The sequence below is a fragment of the Etheostoma spectabile genome, chromosome 18 (genome assembly GCF_008692095.1).
Source record: "Etheostoma spectabile isolate EspeVRDwgs_2016 chromosome 18, UIUC_Espe_1.0, whole genome shotgun sequence".
NCBI lineage: Eukaryota > Metazoa > Chordata > Actinopteri > Perciformes > Percidae > Etheostoma > Etheostoma spectabile.
In genome coordinates, this window is record NC_045750.1 from 25,961,430 (window position 1) to 25,980,152 (window position 18,723).

Sequence of the window (18,723 nt, forward strand, 5' to 3'; positions counted from 1 at the left end):
GTTATGTGTGACAATTCTCTCCGACCAATCAGCAGTCTGCAGCTTTTCACGTCACCTTTGGTATCGCCTCAGCTCGCTTGGAACCTCAACCTAGGTAGTACTACAAAAAGCCCTTGTTAGCAGGTACCAGGGACTTTTAAATGGAAAACCCAAAAGACGAGTAGAGTTGAGGAGGTAACATGCAGTGGAAAAACGCAATTAGTTTAGGGCAATTAATCTGTTCTCCACTCTTCAAACAGCATTTCCTTTAGGTATAGGATTCCCTCTCCTCTGGCTGGCCCTGGTCGGCCCTGGTCTAAAGGGTCACCTGCGACCACCAGCACCGCTCAACCCTAGAAACGTCCTATAACCATTCCAGTGACTCTGGAGCTGTTCAGTTGAGGTAGATTAAGCTTAACCCTTGTGTTGTCTTCCCATCAACTTTATTTTTCTGGGTCTAAATTTAAAATTTGGTCGTCTTTTCCCAACGTTTTTGTCTCTTTTTCCCCAATGTTTTTATCCATTTTTTTCTGCGCTTTTTGACAGGAATTTTCCCCACGATTTTGAACCTTTTTTTCAAACATTGTTTTCACTTTAACATTCTATCATTTCCAACTTTGACCCAGGGACAACAGGAGGGTTAAAAAAGAAGTGCCTAGTTCCCCTGTAAAACTGTGCAAAGTGTTGCTTAATTTTGTTTTTTTTGTTGGCCACTTTTTTGGAAATGCGCAGTTGAAAGTATTGAAGATAACCCAAAGTGTTAGTGTCTATGATAAATATAATTAATTATTATAAAGCTTCGCTTTTCTGCACTCCGAAAACTTTTTGGAACTCCTCTCCTTACTCGAGCTCCACATCCATGGTTCCACTGCTGTCTTCCTGAAAGTCGCCACGCAAGATTTCAGAATGAGACTTTGCCATCTTCCCCATAATGTCGGCTGACACTTGTCGGAGCCTATCGGTGGCAAAAACGAGCACTGTGATTGGTCGAGCATTGACGTGTGCATTTGCCCAATAGGATCATGTTGCAGCCTGGTTTGCGTTTGAGCATTTTTGCTCAATACTGGACAAAAAGTCTCTGGATTAGTTACTTAGACAAATGCATAGCAAAACAGAGTCCAAGTTGAAATATAACAAAATGATTTTTTTAGTATATTTACAAGCAATACAATTGTAGCATTACATAGCATACATTTTTATGGCTTTTATTGCCTTTGTTTATAGGACATGTATATAAGGACTGAGCATCTGTGCATGGGGCGCAGGCTCAACCACATGAGCTAACCAGGCGCCCTAAAGGCTAATCCTAGTTTTAATGCTTCTCATTTAAATAAAGGAATTATTCACATGCATCACACACACACATGCAGATCATTGTTAAATATTGCTTTATACAAAATAAGTTCATCCTCCCAAGGAAACCAATATATGTTTCCAAGTTTTGGAAAAACCTGTCTGGAACCATAAAACATCTTCTCAGCTCTGACTGACTTTCAGAATGTTAAATAATATCGATTGGCCAGTTTCCACCCATAATAGGAGGATAACTGATCTTTAAGCACATACTGAAATAACACCTTCCCAAACATGAAGCCAAAACACCTTGATCGCCCCCTGGTGGCTGGCTGCAGCATGAGGCCTAACTCTGTCCCCTCCATGTTAGCAGATGGGACAGGGGCCAAACTGAAAGTTAAAAGTCAAACTAGTGTACATGTCAAATCGATTTTTTGGACATTTTCCTGACTTTTTTTGTGTGACGTCAGATTGACCGCTCATGCACTTGAGTTGGATGGGCGGGACCTCACCACCACAGCTCCACCCTCTGATTACTCTGGCTCTACATGATGTCACCAGTGCCCGTATCCAGGATATTTTGGTTACATTTTTGTACAGTGGAAATAGAAATGTGTCATCGATCTTTACATGCGGTCTATTGTTGATTACTTAATTTGTACTTCTGCGGAAAAAGCTTGTGCAGAGATTTGTTTTGTTTGTAGTTTTTAGCAGAATTACTGAAAAACCACCGACCCAATAGATCTTTCCAACAACCTTTTGACTGTGTGTTCAATATTAAATTACATTTTTAATCACTTGAAGTAATACTGGCCCAATATATGTTTAATTTCAGCAAATTTTCATTTCAAAACGTCCTTTGTCTTCGTCTTCAAGACCAGTTCTAGTTATTTGATGGGCCGGCCCTCCATTCATGCCAAAGCACCGGGGGGGGGGGGCCTTGACCAACTGCTACTTTGCTCATTTGAAAGCCATGATGTCTCTCTCTCTCATAGGTGGGCCAAATTCTGGGCGGGCAAAGCAGAGAAAGGGGAGGTAAGATTGCCCCTCATGACCTCATAAGGAGCAAGATTCCAGATCAGTCAATCTGAGCTTTCATTTTCTCAAAGGCAGAGCAGGATACCCAGGGCTCGGTTTACACCTATCACCATTTCTAGCCACTGGGGGGGCCATAGGCAGGCTGGGGGGACTCATATTAATGTTAAAAAACCTCATAAAGTGACATTTTCATGCCATGGGACTGTAGATTTCATCCAGTCTGGAGTTAGACCAGGTGTAATGATATCTTTCATTTGCATTTGTTCTGTTTGTTTATATCTTTTAGCTCTTTTGCTCGCTTGTGAGCAGAATCCATGTTGCTTTGTCAGGCAAACAAGGCTTTCACTGTGGGTTCGCTTTGAGGTGGTAACATGAGCTCAGTCCCAGCCCTCATGGACTAGACCGGCTGGTTTTCAGCGGTGGGTGCAGGCTGTGTGATGTTGTCCTCTGTGTTTACTGTGGGCTCAACAGAGACACTCTTGCTGGCGATGGAAACATGTGACTGGCGGTGCCTGGCAGTCTTCTCCTCTATAGGGATGTACCGCCTGGTGAAACACTTCCACAAGTGCTTCCATACAATGTACATGAGCTCTACAAAATTCAGAGTGATGCACAGTATGGATGTGCAGGCCATGATGTAGAGGAAGATCTTCTTCTCTGTGGCTCTAGCAACGTAACAGTCCTCCGTGTTGGGACAGGGACTCTGGCTACAGCGGAGCAGCATGGGCACCTCAAAGCCATTGTACAGGAAGTAGAAAGCAAGCAGGGAGCCTACCTCGAAGGATATCTTGAAGACCAGGCTGATGATGTAGGTGCAGAACAGACCTCCATCAATACTCCCTTTGTCCTTGTACAGTTTCCGCTTGTGTTTGGCCTCCCGGTGCTCCCTGTAGGCCACGTGCAGGGCCACCAGCAGTGACGGGGTGGACACCATGATGAGCTGCAGGGCCCAGAGGCGCACCTGCGAGATGGGGAAGAAGTGGTCGAAACAGGCGTTTTCACAGCCAGGCTGCCGGGTGTTACACACAAAATCCTTCTGCTCATCCTTCCACACCTGCTCGGCCGCTGCCACGTACACCAAGATCCTGAAGAGAAAGACCACGGAAAGCCAGATGCGCCCGATCACTGTAGAGTACTTGTTCACCCCGCTGAGGAGGTTCTCCAAAAAGCCCCAGTTCATCTTTCCGTGAGCCTCCTGTCAAGGAATAGAACAGTTGGAACTGAGGGTAGCACAGCGGGCTTTGGAATATTTGGGAGAATCTAACACAGATTACAAACTTTAAACAAGTGGTTCCCAACCCTTTTAAGTCTGAGGTACCCCCACTGCCCTTTGAGATACACTCCCCCTCATTGATTCCCAATGTATGTTCCAATCCCCTAGGCCACACCCCCAGCCTCCACTTGGATTATTAGGGACCACTAAGGTATATATAAAGAGACTTCAGATATAGTATTAGGGGACCACTAAGATCTATATAAAGAGACTTCAGATACAGTATTAGGGGGACACTAAGGTCATATCAAGAGCCTTCAGATACTGTATTAGGGGACCACTAAGGTCTATATAAAGAGACTTCGATACGTATTAGGGACCCTAAGGTCTATTAAAGAGACTTCAGATACAGTATAGGGACCACTAGGTCTATATAAAAGAGACTTCAGATCCAGTATTAGGGGACCACTAAGGTCTATATAAAGAGACTTCAGATCCAGTATTAGGACCACTAAGGTCTATATAAAAGGACTCAGTCCGTATTAGGGACCACTAAGGTCTATATAAAAGAACTTCAGATACAGTATTAGGGACCACTAAGGTCTATATAAAAAGACTCAGATCACAGTATAAGGGACCACTAGGTCTATAAAAAGAGACTTCAGATCCAGTATTAGGACCACTAAGGTCTATATAAAAGAACTTCAGATCCAGTATTAGGGACCACTAAGTCTATAAAGAGACTTCAGATCCAGTATTAGGGACCACTAAGGTCTATATAAGAGACTTCAGATCCTATTAGGGACCACTAAGTCTATATAAAAGAGACTTCAATCCAGTATTAGGGACCACTAAGGTCTATATAAAAGAGACTTCAGATCCAGTTTAGGGACCACTAAGTTCTATATAAAGAGACTTCGATCCATTATTAGGGACCACTAAGGTCTATATAAAGACTTCAATCCAGTATTAGGACCACTAAGGTCTATATAAAGGACTTCAGATACAGTATTAGGGACCACTAAGGTCTATATAAGAGACTTCAGATCAGTATTAGGGCCACTAAGTCTATATAAAGAGACTTCGATCCAGTATTAGGACCACTAAGGTCTAAATAAGAGACTTCAGACCAGTATTAGGGACCACTAAGGTCTATATAAAGAGACTCAGATCCAGTATTAGGGACCACTAAGGTCTATATAAAGAGACTTCCAGATACAGTTGAGGGACCACTAAGTCTATATAAAGAGACTTCGATACAGTATTAGGGACCACTAAGGTTATATAAAGAGACTTCAGATACAGTATTAGGGACCACTAAGGTCTATATAAAAGAGACTTAGATACAGTATTAGGGACCACTAAGGTCTATATAAAGAGACTTCAGATACAGTATTAGGGACCACTAAGGTCTATATAAAAGAGACTTCAGATACAGTATTAGGGACCACTAAGTCTATATAAAAGAGACTTCAGATACAGTATTAGGGGACCACTAAGGTCTATATAAAGAGACTTCAATACAGTATTAGGGACCACTAAGGTCTATATAAAAGAGACTTCAATACAGTATTAGGGACCACTAAGGTCTATATAAAAAGACTCAGATACAGTATTAGGGACCACTAAGGTCTATATAAAAGAGACTTCAGATACAGTTATAGGGACCACTAAGGTCTATATAAAAGAAACTTCAGATACAGTATTAGGGGACCACTAAGGTCTTATAAAAGAGACTTCAGATACAGTATTAGGGGCACCTAGGTCTATATAAAAGACTTAGATACAGTATTAGGGACCACTAAGGTCTATAAAAAGAGACTTCAGATACAGTATTAGGGGACCACTAAGGTCTATATAAAGAGACTTCAACAGTATTAGGGACCACTAAGGTCTATATAAAGAGACATCAGATACAGTATTAGGGGACCACTAAGGTCTATATAAAAGAGACTTCAGAATATATACTTTTATTAAATTAAATATAATTTATATTTTTCAATATTTCCACGTATCCTACCCCCTGGCAACGGTCCATACAGTACAGTAAAGTACCCCGTTGGGGTACAAGTACACCTGGTTGGGGATCACTGCTTTAAACTGTGTATTCACACAAACACGTGGATTTATTTCAGTGGATACTGTGCCTCGGTGGAGGAAACACATTTGTAAATATTCAAATAACCACCAAGACACCGCAGGGCGGTCGTCCTGCGCATGGGACTAGGACTAGGATTTTTAAAAGTATGAAACAAATGTTTTGCATCATATTTTATCACATTTCCTTCTTTATTTTACTAGCTGTTGAGATCTCAGCCTCGGTGCCCTTGGTAATATAGTAGGGATTTAGTAATCTTAAATGGTCATCTTAATATTTCACTGATTTTTTTGCACTGAAAGGACCGCATATACTTTTCAATAAAGACTCTTCTATTTCATTTGATTATGGCTCCAGCAGCATATAGTTTTCATCTTCTGAAGGCTACATAGGAATTCTATGGTACATTATGATATTGATGTATTCTTACATCGCCATGGGAATGACTTTGAGGTATGCAACATTTAACAGCGTTTGATAGAGCAACGATGTAGTTCACTGTTTGTTTACTGATGTAATAAGTATGCAATACACAAGGATATAGGCCCAGGGTTATATATAATCCTAATCTTTTAATTATGGATTTTTGTCTGATTAATTGCATTATTATATGCTCCGTAGCACTTTGAGATTGCAGAAAGGTAAAGTGCAATACAAATAGAATGTATTATTATTATTAAACATGGTTATAATATGCACTTTTTATTTAATGTGCATGATATCTTATCTCACTATAATGTCAAATAATTCCTAAAAAAGGAGTCTGTGTAAACAGGGCTGGGCAATATGGAGAAAAACAAATTTCACAATATTTTTGACCACGTCGATACCGCAAGATATTGTAGTGTTGACTATTGGTGCTTTCATAAACTTTTTATAGTATTGATAAATAATCATCAGTAATATGGATATAATGACTAGGTGGGTAAAGGTAAATAATAGAACAGCAACAGTCTGGTAAGTTCAGAAACGTTACTGTAATGCAGCCTTTAAAACCAGGAAAAAAACATATGCCATTACATATCCAAAATCTAATATATATCATTGATACTGATATTGATATAATACCGATTTATTGTCCAGCTCTATGTGTAGACTTTAATGACAGAGAAGTGAGAGAAGAGAACTTACCGGCGGGGCCCGGGGGTCCTCCTCTGTGTAACAGCAGGGGGTGTCGGGGGAAGTGTTGCGCGTCCTCCGCTGCCTGCACCTGCAGGGGACTCTGGGCCACACCTTATCCGAATCCGCTCATTAACAACACCGAACGATATCAATGAATCGCACGCTATCGGTTTGGTCTTAAACACACCTAGTTGGTTGTAAATTAGGCTTCTAGAAATTGTGTGACCAGAGCCTCTACTGTAGAGCACCTGTTGAACGCGCAAGTGTCAGTGAAGCGCGCACGACAACAACGTCACCATGGAGCTCTAATGCAAATAAATGTGCTGGCCGTCCTGTTCAGGCTCGGTGTGGGGGAGGAGAACACACACACACACACACACACAGCATCAATGGGTTTTGTTTGCTGATTCTTCCACCTGGACTGACTGACGCTAGTGACTTTGATACGAGTCAGGTCGCATTACACTGCTGATGAATATTACATGGAAACTCAGGTCCATGTCTTGCTGGTGTCTGCCTCTCATTTGTCACGTTGACTTTAATTAATAGTCCAAAGCAGATTATAGGTCTGTGTGTATAGTGGTTTATATATTCTTCATTGTGTATCTGTGGTAGTTGTAACGTTGTATTTGTAACGTCCAGCTGGGATTTATCAATCGACAAAGTGAATCAGTAGAATCGTTGCAGTAGGATGTACCAACCACTGGGAGGTGCTGTTCCATCTGAATAGGAACGTACATCTACCAAAGCATAGATAGACTGTATATGGATGGATGGATGGGTTTAGAGCCTGTGTCGGGGGGGTGTTGAGGCTGAGGGGAAGAAACTGTTTTTGTGGCGTGAGGTATTGGTCCTGATGGACCGCAGCCTCCTGCCGGAGGGGGAGTGTCCGGGGTGAGGGGGGTCGGTTACAGTCTCTCCCGCCCGCATTGAGGAGGGCGAGGACGCAGCCTGGGAAGCTGAGGGCAGCCTCCTCGGGAGTTCCCGCTCATAACCACCGGGGAGCGCTGTGACTTTTGAAGTTGTATATTATGCTTGTCTCTCATATTCTTCAAACGTGTCGCAGTCTTCTTTGACTTTGAAACATGGCTGCTTTTAGAGTGACCTAGCTCTAGGTAACGCCTGCTATGTTATTATTTTGAGCTTTATCATATATTTCTTCAAAGAGCGGTCGTTCGTACATTTGACCGGACATGACAGATAAAGATGTCGGTAAAGGGAAGGACAGTGCCGGGGAGAAAGGATACAGGACCCCCGGGCTGAGGGGCGCACAGACAACGACACTGTTCCGAGCTGTGAACCCTGAGCTCTTCATGAAACCTGTAAGACTCAACAGACTTCCTCAGTTTGCTGTTCACTGAGCAGATAAATAACGTTGAAGCTTGTTTCTGCTCGAAAAGTAGCTTAGCATAGCTAATATAACTGGAGCGGGCCACAGACGTAATGCAAAAATGTCGTCTTTAAATAACTTTTAAAGTGACCCATAAGGTAAATTACTATTTTATGTTTTACTGCAATGTATTTTTCGCGTGCCAGTCGTCTCGTGCTTTAAATGTTAAAAGTTCGTAGATAAATGTAGCTAAAGACATTCAGAGCATTACACTTAACGTTACACACGAAGAGTTAGCTAGCTAGATGTTGCTGTTTAGCTAGCTAGCTAGCTAGCTAAACAGCAACATCTGATTCAGGTTTGACTTGTCCAAGTAAAGCAATATAAATATGAGGGTAATATATTGTCTGGTAAAGTAAAATAATATGAAATTGCCATATTGTCTGTGCGTGTAAGTGAATTATTTAATGTTACCTTGGAAAAAAGACAAAGTAGCTAATAGGCCTGCACGATTAATCGTTATAAAATCGTGATCTTGATTCACCATGTTCACGACTTAATTTTTAAATATCTTAATTTTTTTTTAATGACTTTGATTCTCATTTAATTTCAGGAGCCGACTGCATCACAAACACTAATTTCTTCTGTGAGTTTTTAACAGACTGTATAAAATATATAGGTATTAATGCTCTCCCTTCTCTCCATTGAAGCCTCTCTGTTGACAGGCTTGCAGTGATGCTCAATGTGCTACAGATGCCAAAAAATATGTTCGGTACTGCCAATTTGTTTTGTTTTATGGTCAAAAAATTGTGGCAGAGAATCGTGATATCAATTCTAAGCTTAAAAAAAAAATTGTGATTCATATTTTTCCCCAAATCGTGCAGGCCTTGTAGCTAATCCCACTCCAGGACCACTTTTTGACTTTATTCTGGAATTTTTTAGCTTTATCAACAAACAAAAGAATGGGAAGTAGTTCTTGGATTGAGGTTTTTGTCAAAAATCCATTTAGTCTGTTTTCACAAGGTAACAGTGCCATCGCCTTTTACAAATCTGAAATCCTTGACTGTAACATAAAGCGGTGATATTTTTCAGAATAAACCAGTGATGGCGTTTGGACTGGTGACCATCACCTTGTGTGTGGGCTACCTGGGCTACATGCACGCAATGAAAGAAAACGACCAGCAGCTGTATGAGGCCATCGACAGCGAAGGAGAAAAATACATGAGGAGGAAGACCTCCAAATGGGACTGATGGCACAACATGTTCAATAACTGTGTGTGTGTCCTGTAATGACAGAGTGAGTTGTGTGTGTGTGTCCTGTAATGACAGAGTGAGTTGTGTGTGTGTGTGTCCTGTAAGGACAGAGTGAATTAAAGCCTGACTGGACTGAAACAAGGACACCTGTGAACTTTTCTCTAAATGCTTCCATTTAACTTGCAACTACATTTCCCCACAATAAGATAATTAAAAGCAGTAGACATGTTGTTCACTTTTGAATTTGTCTTCCTTTGGATTGTTGAGCAGACGATGTTACTTTGAGCTCTGGGAACATGTGATGGGGATATTAATTAACTTCTTGTCAAATTTGACCCATTTTCAAAAAGTTTCTATATCAAAAAGACTAGTTATACTAGAAATAGTTCACTCCAATGAGCTTAACAAGTTAAATAAATCAGTTCACTACTTCACTCATTGAATTTGGGTGTTTTTGTCAATTCTATAGCGTTTGAAGAAAAAACATTGAAGAACTTTGAAAAAAGTGATTCAAACATTGGGAAAAGTGTCAAAAGACAACCAAAACGTTGATAAAAGGTTTTTCCATTTCAAATTTTGACTCAGAAAAACCAAAAGTTGCAGGTCAACGGGAAGACAACACGAGGGTTAATGACATTTTGATAGATAATTCCCAGCAATCTCCAACCAGATTAGGAGAAATCTACACCACAGTGTGGGGGTCTGCAGGACCTTTACATCACATGGAAATTAATGACACTTCTAGAAACTTCTAAAATCCCAAACCCCTGGCTCCTGGTGAGCAGTAGGAAGTAATGGGAAACACAGTCCTAAATAAAATGGGATTTCATAAAATGTCTAATGAAAATGCATTTCAATAAAAATCAATGTCACTTGAATCACTTCACATTGTGTTTTTTTTTTTTTTTTACAATTTATATATTTAATATTGTTTCTGAATTCACAAATATATGATTACCACAATGTATCTGTTAATGACATCAGCTCCTTTGTATGTGTTATTTATGGGTGATTCACATAGGAACTTGTACTGTAGAGCTGAAATTAACATTTTTACCACACACACACAGACATTTTATGTTTTATTAAACATAAATAATTCCAAGTACAGCTGAAGAAAATGCGATGTGGTCTTTATGAGACACAGACGTCAGCTCAGAGGAGGATGGCAGTGGTGCTCCATTATTTGGCTTTCTCATCCTGTAGGGACACACAGAAGGCTGATGAGGATTTGCAAATGGTCGTTAAAAGTAGTCTTGCATGAAAATCAGAAATACTTTATTGATCCCCGAAGGGAAATTCTGTGAAAATGACTAAAACTGGAGTTCTTTTTCATTAAGTGGTAGATTTTGAATTGACAAATTCATTGTTCTCAATTGAATTAAAGAGGAGTTTGTTTCATTCAGTCATACTTACGTTTTAATAATAAAATATGCACAGAAGCCTTATTTTAAAATAGTGAGATGTTCTGTCAGTTTCAACCTTTAGAAAGGTGTTTGAGAGGGTACCTTGATAACGCTGGCCAGCTCCTGCAGGGTCTGCTCGTACCGGGCCTCCATGCCCTTCAGGGTCTCTGGTTTGACAATCTGCTTTTGAATCCCGGGGCTTCCTGCTTCCCCCACCATCTGAAGGAAGTTCTTTTCCTGAGTGGGAAAACAAAAAAAACATTGTTTTATATGGCCTTTACATAGTGTTCATGCTGTTCATACAACTCTCTCGTCCATATCTAATTGTAGATATTTGTAAGTGTTTGACCTGGACTCCGAGCAGAAAGGTGAAGGCCAGGCCGGTTTTCCCTGCTCTTGCGGTTCTTCCAATCCTGAACAACATAAAAAGCCAGGACAAAGTCTCAGTCAGGGGTGGTGGTGGCGCAGTGGATATGACATGCCTGGGTTCGAATCCCACTGCAATACATCAACCCATGTGCCCCTGAGCAGGACACTTAACCCCTAGGCGTGCGACCTCTGACATATATCACAATTGTAAGTGGCTTTGGATAAGAGTGTCAGCTAAATGACATGTGACACAGTATGATATCTACACCAGACAGTATGAAGGATTACCTATAATACTTAATATTCATATAATCCTGGCTTCTGATAATGTCCTTTACACCACACATATCCGTTCAATGACAGCTCACCTATGGATGTACGTCCTGATGTACTGCGGTGCGTCATAATTCACAACACATTTGACCTCGTTGACGTCGATGCCTCTGGAAGCTGCGTCCGTGCTGATCAACCTTCAGAGAGGCATATCAGTTCAATTCATTAATCATTAAAACACAGAATACACAGAAATAAAATATACAGTAGAGATTAGATAGTACTATAGACACAGTTCATCTTAATGTGTATCATATTATGCTTTTTGACTTTTTCCTTTATTGTGTTATGTATCTTTTTGTGCACGTTATATACCTAGAGATTGGCATGGCGTTATTTCAGTTAGCCTAATAGCTGGTTTGATTTGCATTGAGAGATAATCTCTATCCTAGCTCTAGGTATGGTGAAGGCTATGTGATGATGGGGGGGGGGGGGTATTTTAATTCCAAAGGCCAAGGGAACTTTATCAGGACGCATAGTATCCTTATCCATGAAATAACTGGCCTTTAATAATAAAAATCTGAGGGTAATTATAGGGGATGTATACTTATGCCCCCTGTATTTTAACATAGGGGGGTGTATACTTATGCCCCCTGTATTTTAACATAGGGGGGTGTATACTTATGCCCCCTGTATTTTAACATAGGGGGGTGTATATTTATGCCCCCTGTATTTTAACATAGGGGTGTGTATACTTATGCACCCTGTATTTTAAGGATGAACATTTATGTATTTACAATACATATTCACAAAGAAAATTGGTGTCCTTAAAAGGTTGGATTTTTACTCTTTTTAATTAAGGCATTAAGATAAATTTCCAAAAGATGATTTTTTTTTATTCTTCTTTTTAGTCAACTTAAGCTGGGGTTCCTTTACTTATGAGCAGCATTGTAACAGCAGTAACAGGTAAACAAGCTTTAAAGGTGACATAATGATGCAGATGTAAAGCGTGGTTCAAGTGGATTTCAAAAAGTAACTTAAGTAATAACTAACTGATAAATTACTACTGCTTATTCTCCAACACTGCTTGCGGCATGCAGACGGGTACACAGACTCACAGTTGGATCTTTCCCTGTTCAAATTCCTTCAGCGTCTTCTTTCTCTCAGCAGGAGAGAGCCGCGAGGAGAACTCCGCAGCCTGAATGTCACCAAAGAGCTGCACCAGCAGATAAAGTCTGAGGGGAAATAAAAAAAAACAAGAGAAAAGGTCACGCGCTAAATGAGTCGGCAGCACTTGAAATTTGAAATACGTACACAAATGAGTTTAAACCTGTGTGCAGTTTCTCTGGAGTTGGTGAAACAGAGGATGGGGCTGAGCTTCATGCGCAGGATGAAGTGGAGGATGAGGAGGGGCTTTTTGCTTAACGTACAGGGCACATAGTACTCCTAAAAACAAAAAAAGGTGCAGTCAGTAACAAAGTGACCCAAGTCTTTGACAGTATCTCATCATTATCATCATCGTCCCTGTTCTCCTCCCTGAAGCACAGAGTTCCTCTCTTACCGTCAGACCCTGGGGGAAGTTAAAGCCGCCCCGGGTCTGGGTGGGGGCAGCTGGTGTGCTGCTGGTGTTGGAGTGACTGTGGATGGAGCTGAAGAGTCTGGGCTGGTGGAGGCCCAGCTGCTGCAGCTTCTCTGGGTTCTGGGTAAGCGTGGCAGAAAACAGCAGCTTCTGCAGCGGCATCTGAGGTGGAGACAGACTGAGAGGGGAAACGGATGGCGTAAAGCTCTGGATTCACTTCATATTCTACAGTTACACCGCCTTCAAAGTGTTGCTCTCGTATTATTTTAAAGCTAGAGTGTGTAGTTTCTGTCTCCCCTAGGAGGAATTCTAAGTAATGACAACTAAACTGTCGACGAATCCACATGACACAAGCCTTCCGTGATTGCTCCTCCTCCACGCAGTTGCTAGAAGCCAAGGAGGACACGGAGGATTACAAAAAACATGACTGACTCTTCAGAAGAGGTCTTTATCTTCATTTGAGTTTCTGTGCACGACGGCTTGAATGCAACGAATGTTCATTAATATCAAGAAGTTATGCACTAAAGCCTTGAAAACATAATTCTGCTTGAATGAAGAAATGGAAACCCATTCCTGAAAAAGGATCTCCAGCCACTCCAGCCACTGTGTGGCTTCAGGTGGAAACACACACTCACCTGGCTGCCGTGATAAACGCGGGCTCAGTCCGCCTGAAGATGGACATGGCTTCGCCTCCACTTCCTGACCTGTACACCGCCTTCACCACCTGGCTGAGCCAGGACTGGTGCATGCTGTCAATCATCCTGTCAGCCTCGTCAATAATCTGGGATGGAGGAGAATATCAAAGCTTCCACTTCAAGTACACTTCAAGGACAATGGACTTCAATGTCTGGTACGTCTGCTGTGCTTTTTCAACATTTTGGTTTAAGTTATACAGGTGTTAAGAACTCACAAGAAACCGAAGGTGTTCCAGACTAAAGCCTGAATTCTTGTTGATGTGATCGACCAGTCGGCCTGGAGTGGCCACTACGATGTCTGCTAAACTGCGTCTCATGCCCCCTCTGCAAGAAAAATCAGAACACAGCTGCACATCTAAAGCCTGTATGTGTAATATTCATTAATTCTTCATTTTCTGCATCATTCTTTGGTGCCCCGTGCAGTAATATAGAAAAGGAGCCTCCATCTTAAGATATTACAGTGTCAGAATGGCACATGTGACTTTAGCTTTTTATGGCTCTCAACATACACAAAAATAGACTTATGGCTCAAAACAAGGACAACATTAAGCATTGATTATGATGTACAGATATTCAAGTTTTAATGTAACTTCCAACCAAGAGCAGCCCTTGAAAATGAGATGTTATTGTCTTGTGTTCACCATTTTCTTCAACACAATATTTCAACATACAAATAATCAAAAATGAAAATAATGTCCTGAACATCTGCTGAAGCGCCCCCCCCCCCCCCCCCCCCCACACTATTAAGAAGCTGCACTCACCTGTGTTCTGAGAGTGAAGCCTGCTCTGCAGCAAAAGACCTCTGGCCAGCCAGCATCACCACTCTGAGAGGGGTCCCCTCAGCGTGGGACGTGAACACTCTGCAAACCTGTACACGACAACACTTTCAGTCTATAGAGTGGACATTACTGGGTTGTGGTCTCCAGACTGGGTTTGGAAAGGTTCTGACCTGCTGGGCGAGCTCTTTGGTCGGCAACACGGCCAAAGCCCGGACTTCACACACCACGCGCTCCATCAGCACCTGATGGTAGAGAACATCTTCATCATCTGGAGCGACATACTACACGTTCCCTCTCCACACTACACATGCACGATAGTGCCTTTGAGTGTCGGACAAGTTACTTTTTTATTTTTACTTAAAAAAAGGTTCCCTGCCACACAAACACGTTTTTTTACGTTGCATTTCTTTATATCTTTCAGGTCCGTATGTGTGTGTGTGTGTGTGTGTGTGTGTGTGTGTGTGTGTGTGTGTGTGTGTGTGTGTGTGTGTGTGTGTGTGTGGGTGAATGTGAAGATTAACTGCTACTTCCTCTGTCAGCTGCCACTGGAAAGAAATAAGAGGAGAAATCAGGCCAATCACAACAGCTGGTCAGTCTGACGTCATGCTGCCTGAGCTCATTAATATTCATGAGCTGGGTGAAGGATGCTGATAGCCAGGCACCCGTTAGCATAGCATGCCATAGCATGGCACCCGTAACAATAATAAGGAGGTGCCGAGGGGGAAAAGAGTGACGAGAAAACGAGCCAAATTGGCTTTTTTGGGGATGGCGGGAAGCTCACCTGTACGACAGGTATAACAAATGCAAGAGTCTTTCCACTGCCTGTTGGTGCAGACACGCAGATGTCTCTGGGCTTGTAGCCGCCCCGTCCAATCAGCAGGCCCTGCTGGGCGCTCTCCAAGATGGCTGGGATTACCTCTGCTTGCACTGTGAAACGGTGACAGTACTGGTCACAACTTGATTTCTCAGGTGTACGCACAATTTACCAAGCCTTCAAACACAACATCCCTTCACAGTGGCTTTTTCCTCCCCCACTCCCGACGCCTACACCCACCAACACATGCACCCTTTTATTAGCTACATAGACACCATGTATATCTGATTTATTATAACTAACTAATACTGGAAAATAACACTGATGTAACATCAGTGTTAAAAGGCCCATTCTCTATCACTTGGAACTTTGGAAAACCGCTGCTGACTACACAAGTGAATACAGCTTGTGTCATTACCTGGGAAAAGGTGCTGAATTCCATTATTTTGTAGTTTTTTAACAAGCAGAGGTGAAAGTTCTGGGATGGCAGAGATGGGGACCAGGTTGCTTTTAATGTCCCTGTGGATCACATCCGGCTGAGCGAGCCACTGAGGCAGGACTCTGTCTACCTGCGAAAAGAAGCATGCATGCATGCATACACAGACACACAGACACACAATAAATAACACTGTGTGGATGTCTGTCCACAGAGGACGAGTTCTAATGATGTTGGTGATCCTTTTTGCATCGTCGACATATGAGTGTACCTTTTGGACAGGTCTGTTCTCAAATCCTCCCAGAACCGTGTATCCAGTTGGAGCAGACGTCTTGCCCGAGACATTTTCTGTCCCCGTTGTCTCTTCTTCTCCTCCAGTGTCCACCTGTCCATCTCTTCCAGTCCCTGGAGTGTTTTCTGATTGACCTTTAACAGAACTGCCTAAAAAGACAGACAAACTAAATCTTTGAATGCATATATACAATATTTTGTTCGTGGCAATACTGTATGGATCCATGGACAACTACTTGTTGTGTCTTTTCTTGACACGTTTGTCGCTTTACCAACGTTTTTGTCACTTTTTCCGTTGTTTTGATCAATTTTTTCTGCGCTTTTTTATGTTTTCCCAGCACATTTTTAAAGCTTTTTCTGAAATTCTTTTTGAGCATTCTTTAATCATTTTTTTTCAATGCTATAAAATGGATTTAAACCAAATGTAATGAAAGTAGTGAACTGATCGTTTATTTTACTTGTTGTGAGCGTTGTAGGGAACCAAGCTTTTCTTTTTACAATTTGGTTGAAAGAAACCAAAATTTCGCCGCACAATAATATCGTATTGTGACAGAAGTATCATGATGATATCGTATCTGGAGGCGTCTGGTGACCCCCCCAAAAAAAAATTACATCACTTCACTGTAATGCAGCCTGTAAAACCAGGTAAAGACAAAACTTACCATATTACCATATATTAGACCTAGACTTCTCTTTATTAATCCATATGGGACGACTCCCGCTAGGAAATTGAAATTTCCAACATCAGTTTCAGCAAGAATACAGTGTAGAAGACAGTATGAAGATAACAATAATAACAGTAATAAAATAGTAATAATAATATTAACAATAAACATAAACAATAGACATAAATTGTCAGTCAAAAGTGCCAGTGTTGAGTCAAGTGTCCAGGTATTTATGTGGATAAATGTGTATCCAACAATTAAAACGATATCTAGTCTCATATAGCAATATCGATATATATATATATATATATATATATATACACACAACCGGTCAAAAGTTTGGGGTCACTTCGAAATTCCCATTGCACTCCATTGTAGACAGAATCCCAGCTGAGATCTGTTGCCTTGTTTTTTTAAACCAGGGCAGCAGTTTTTAGATAACATTATGTGCTTACATAATTGCAAAAGGGTTCTCCAATGTTTTCTCAGTTATTTTTTTTTAAATGATATCAGATTAGTAAACAGAATGTGCCTTTGGGACATCGGATGAATGGTTGCTGATAATGGGCAATGTAGATAATGCATTAAAGATCACCCCCCCACTCAGATCAGCTGGTATTCTGTCTAACATCGAGTGGAATGGAAATTTGTAAGTGGCCCCATACTTTTGACCAGTAGTGTATAAATATATATTTCCCAGCCCTAAATGTCATCATATCATAACACTGATCATATCAATGATATATGAATATATTGCCCAGATTGTAAGTATAGTAGAAGAACGAGCACACACCTGACCGATCTTTTTTCTTCTTCTGCTTCTCTATTCCAGCGGTCTTGTTCTTCTTCCCCTCGAGGCCCGGCTCCTCCTGGCTACCAGACTCCACCGCTGATCTCCTCTTTTTGTGGAGCTTAGGCTCCTGACTACTGTCCTCTTCAGCTTGTCTTTTCTTTGTTTTGGCCTCTTGCGTCCGTTCTTTGGAGGGACGTTGCGTCTGCTGCTGCTGCTGCTGCTTCTCTTTGGCCTTCTGCTGCAGTTTGGCCAGTAAGGCCTGAGCCCGAGACTCCTTCTCCACGCTCCTGTTGTCCTCCTCTCCAAGATACCTGGAGACACAGGACAGACGGTAATGAGTCTCCTGGCCACTTTTCAGCATCAGCAAAAAGATAAAGAAATAAATAAATAGCTTTTGGTCAATTTAACAGCAGGTAAGTTACAAGTTGTACCCTATTATATGATTTTATTGACATGTTGGTCAAAAATGACATTTTACGCACTCTTCTTAGAGTTACTACTTAGAGTTAATAATATTCTGTATACCTTAGCATTATGATATATAATATAGCTTATAATTGCTAACAGAAAATGAGTTCAATGTATTTAAAAGTTGTCTCCACAGTCGACCTGATCTAGAGAACCCCATTTTAAAATATATGAATATGTTGTTTTTAATAAACAGCGTTGACGGTCTGTGATGCTTTGACCAATTAAATCATACTTTACTGCTTACTACTTTATTACTGAGTATCTTAAACACACTCAGAAGCCAGGTCCAACCATAGAACTCCAAAGTCAGGTAGTAATGTGACATGAAGCTAGCGTTAGCACAGGAAATTAGCCTACCTGTTTACCAGAAACAGAGCCATTTCCCCAATGGAATACTCCAGTAAAATTTTTGTATACTTATTATAATTATTAACACTGAGCAATTAAACCGCTATGGTTCTTTAAAGTGCTGCAAAAGCTTAGCTCCTGTTAAACTCCAGAAGGCTCCACTTTCTCATGTGTTTTCCACATGGATGTTTGGGTTTCCCACTTTGTAGTGGACGCGGTTTGATGACGTCACTCACGCCGTCGCCTCTTTATGCATCGCCATGGCTACAGCCATCTTTACCGCCTTCTTTAACTGTCTATGGCTGGATTAAAAAGAAAGCCATAACTATATCTGATACATGCTCCAATCTATTTAACTAAGAACAGCTGTTGTCAATATCATTAGGAGGTTTATAGATCTGTCACATTTTCATTTACATATCTATTTTTTAACATTTTTATTTTGCTCTCTTCGTGGTTTTGTTTATATTGTACTCG

The 18,723-nt window shown here is 41.2% G+C and overlaps 3 protein-coding genes across 7 annotated transcripts; 1 reads left to right on the forward strand and 2 right to left on the reverse strand.

The window, feature by feature from the left end:
- Nucleotides 1–1,205: 1,205 nt before the first annotated feature.
- LOC116706025 (gap junction beta-7 protein) lies at nucleotides 1,206–7,051 on the reverse strand. The gene is made up of 2 exons (XM_032542551.1): nucleotides 6,753–7,051; nucleotides 1,206–3,505 (listed from the first exon to the last, which is right to left on the reverse strand). The coding sequence occupies exon 2, from the start codon at nucleotides 3,488–3,490 to the stop codon at nucleotides 2,708–2,710; it is 783 nt and encodes a 260-aa protein (XP_032398442.1). The 5' UTR covers nucleotides 3,491–3,505; nucleotides 6,753–7,051; the 3' UTR covers nucleotides 1,206–2,707.
- Nucleotides 7,052–7,779: 728 nt separating this feature from the next.
- Nucleotides 7,780–14,882, forward strand: smim8 (small integral membrane protein 8). 5 transcript variants are annotated; one of them, XM_032543691.1, is made up of 3 exons: nucleotides 7,780–8,065; nucleotides 9,166–9,339; nucleotides 14,857–14,880. In XM_032543691.1, the coding sequence occupies exons 1-2, from the start codon at nucleotides 7,937–7,939 to the stop codon at nucleotides 9,322–9,324; spliced, it is 288 nt and encodes a 95-aa protein (XP_032399582.1). In that variant the 5' UTR covers nucleotides 7,780–7,936; the 3' UTR covers nucleotides 9,325–9,339; nucleotides 14,857–14,880. The 5 variants fall into 5 exon arrangements, with proteins under 5 accessions (XP_032399582.1, XP_032399581.1, XP_032399580.1 ...); XM_032543690.1 differs by lacking the exon at nucleotides 14,857–14,880 and adding an exon at nucleotides 9,413–9,489 and having other exon boundaries at nucleotides 9,166–9,340; XM_032543689.1 differs by having other exon boundaries at nucleotides 7,781–8,065; nucleotides 9,166–9,355; nucleotides 14,857–14,882.
- On the reverse strand, nucleotides 10,397–18,486 carry ddx51 (DEAD (Asp-Glu-Ala-Asp) box polypeptide 51). The gene is made up of 16 exons (XM_032543683.1): nucleotides 18,256–18,486; nucleotides 17,428–17,738; nucleotides 15,950–16,119; nucleotides 15,661–15,811; nucleotides 15,210–15,355; nucleotides 14,599–14,670; nucleotides 14,411–14,517; nucleotides 13,865–13,973; nucleotides 13,590–13,735; nucleotides 12,937–13,132; nucleotides 12,706–12,821; nucleotides 12,494–12,610; nucleotides 11,471–11,572; nucleotides 11,083–11,146; nucleotides 10,836–10,970; nucleotides 10,397–10,527 (listed from the first exon to the last, which is right to left on the reverse strand). The coding sequence occupies exons 1-16, from the start codon at nucleotides 18,276–18,278 to the stop codon at nucleotides 10,510–10,512; spliced, it is 1,983 nt and encodes a 660-aa protein (XP_032399574.1). The 5' UTR covers nucleotides 18,279–18,486; the 3' UTR covers nucleotides 10,397–10,509.
- Between the last annotated feature and the right edge of the window lie 237 nt (nucleotides 18,487–18,723).

Bases quoted from the DNA above. Each gene is read 5' to 3' on its own strand.
- LOC116706025 (XM_032542551.1), bottom strand. From the start codon at position 3,490: ATGAACTGGGGCTTTTTGGAGAACCTCCTCAGCGGGGTGAACAAGTAC.
- smim8 (XM_032543691.1), top strand. From the start codon at position 7,937: ATGACAGATAAAGATGTCGGTAAAGGGAAGGACAGTGCCGGGGAGAAA. The intron at 8,066-9,165 runs GTAAGACTCAAC...GATATTTTTCAG, and splicing joins CTGAGCTCTTCATGAAACCT to AATAAACCAGTGATGGCGTT.
- ddx51 (XM_032543683.1), bottom strand. From the start codon at position 18,278: ATGGCTCTGTTTCTGGTAAACAG. The intron at 15,812-15,949 runs GTACACTCATAT...TTCTTTTCGCAG, and splicing joins AGAACAGACCTGTCCAAAAG to GTAGACAGAGTCCTGCCTCA. The intron at 13,974-14,410 runs GTGAGTGCAGCT...TTTTTCTTGCAG, and splicing joins GCTTCACTCTCAGAACACAG to AGGGGGCATGAGACGCAGTT.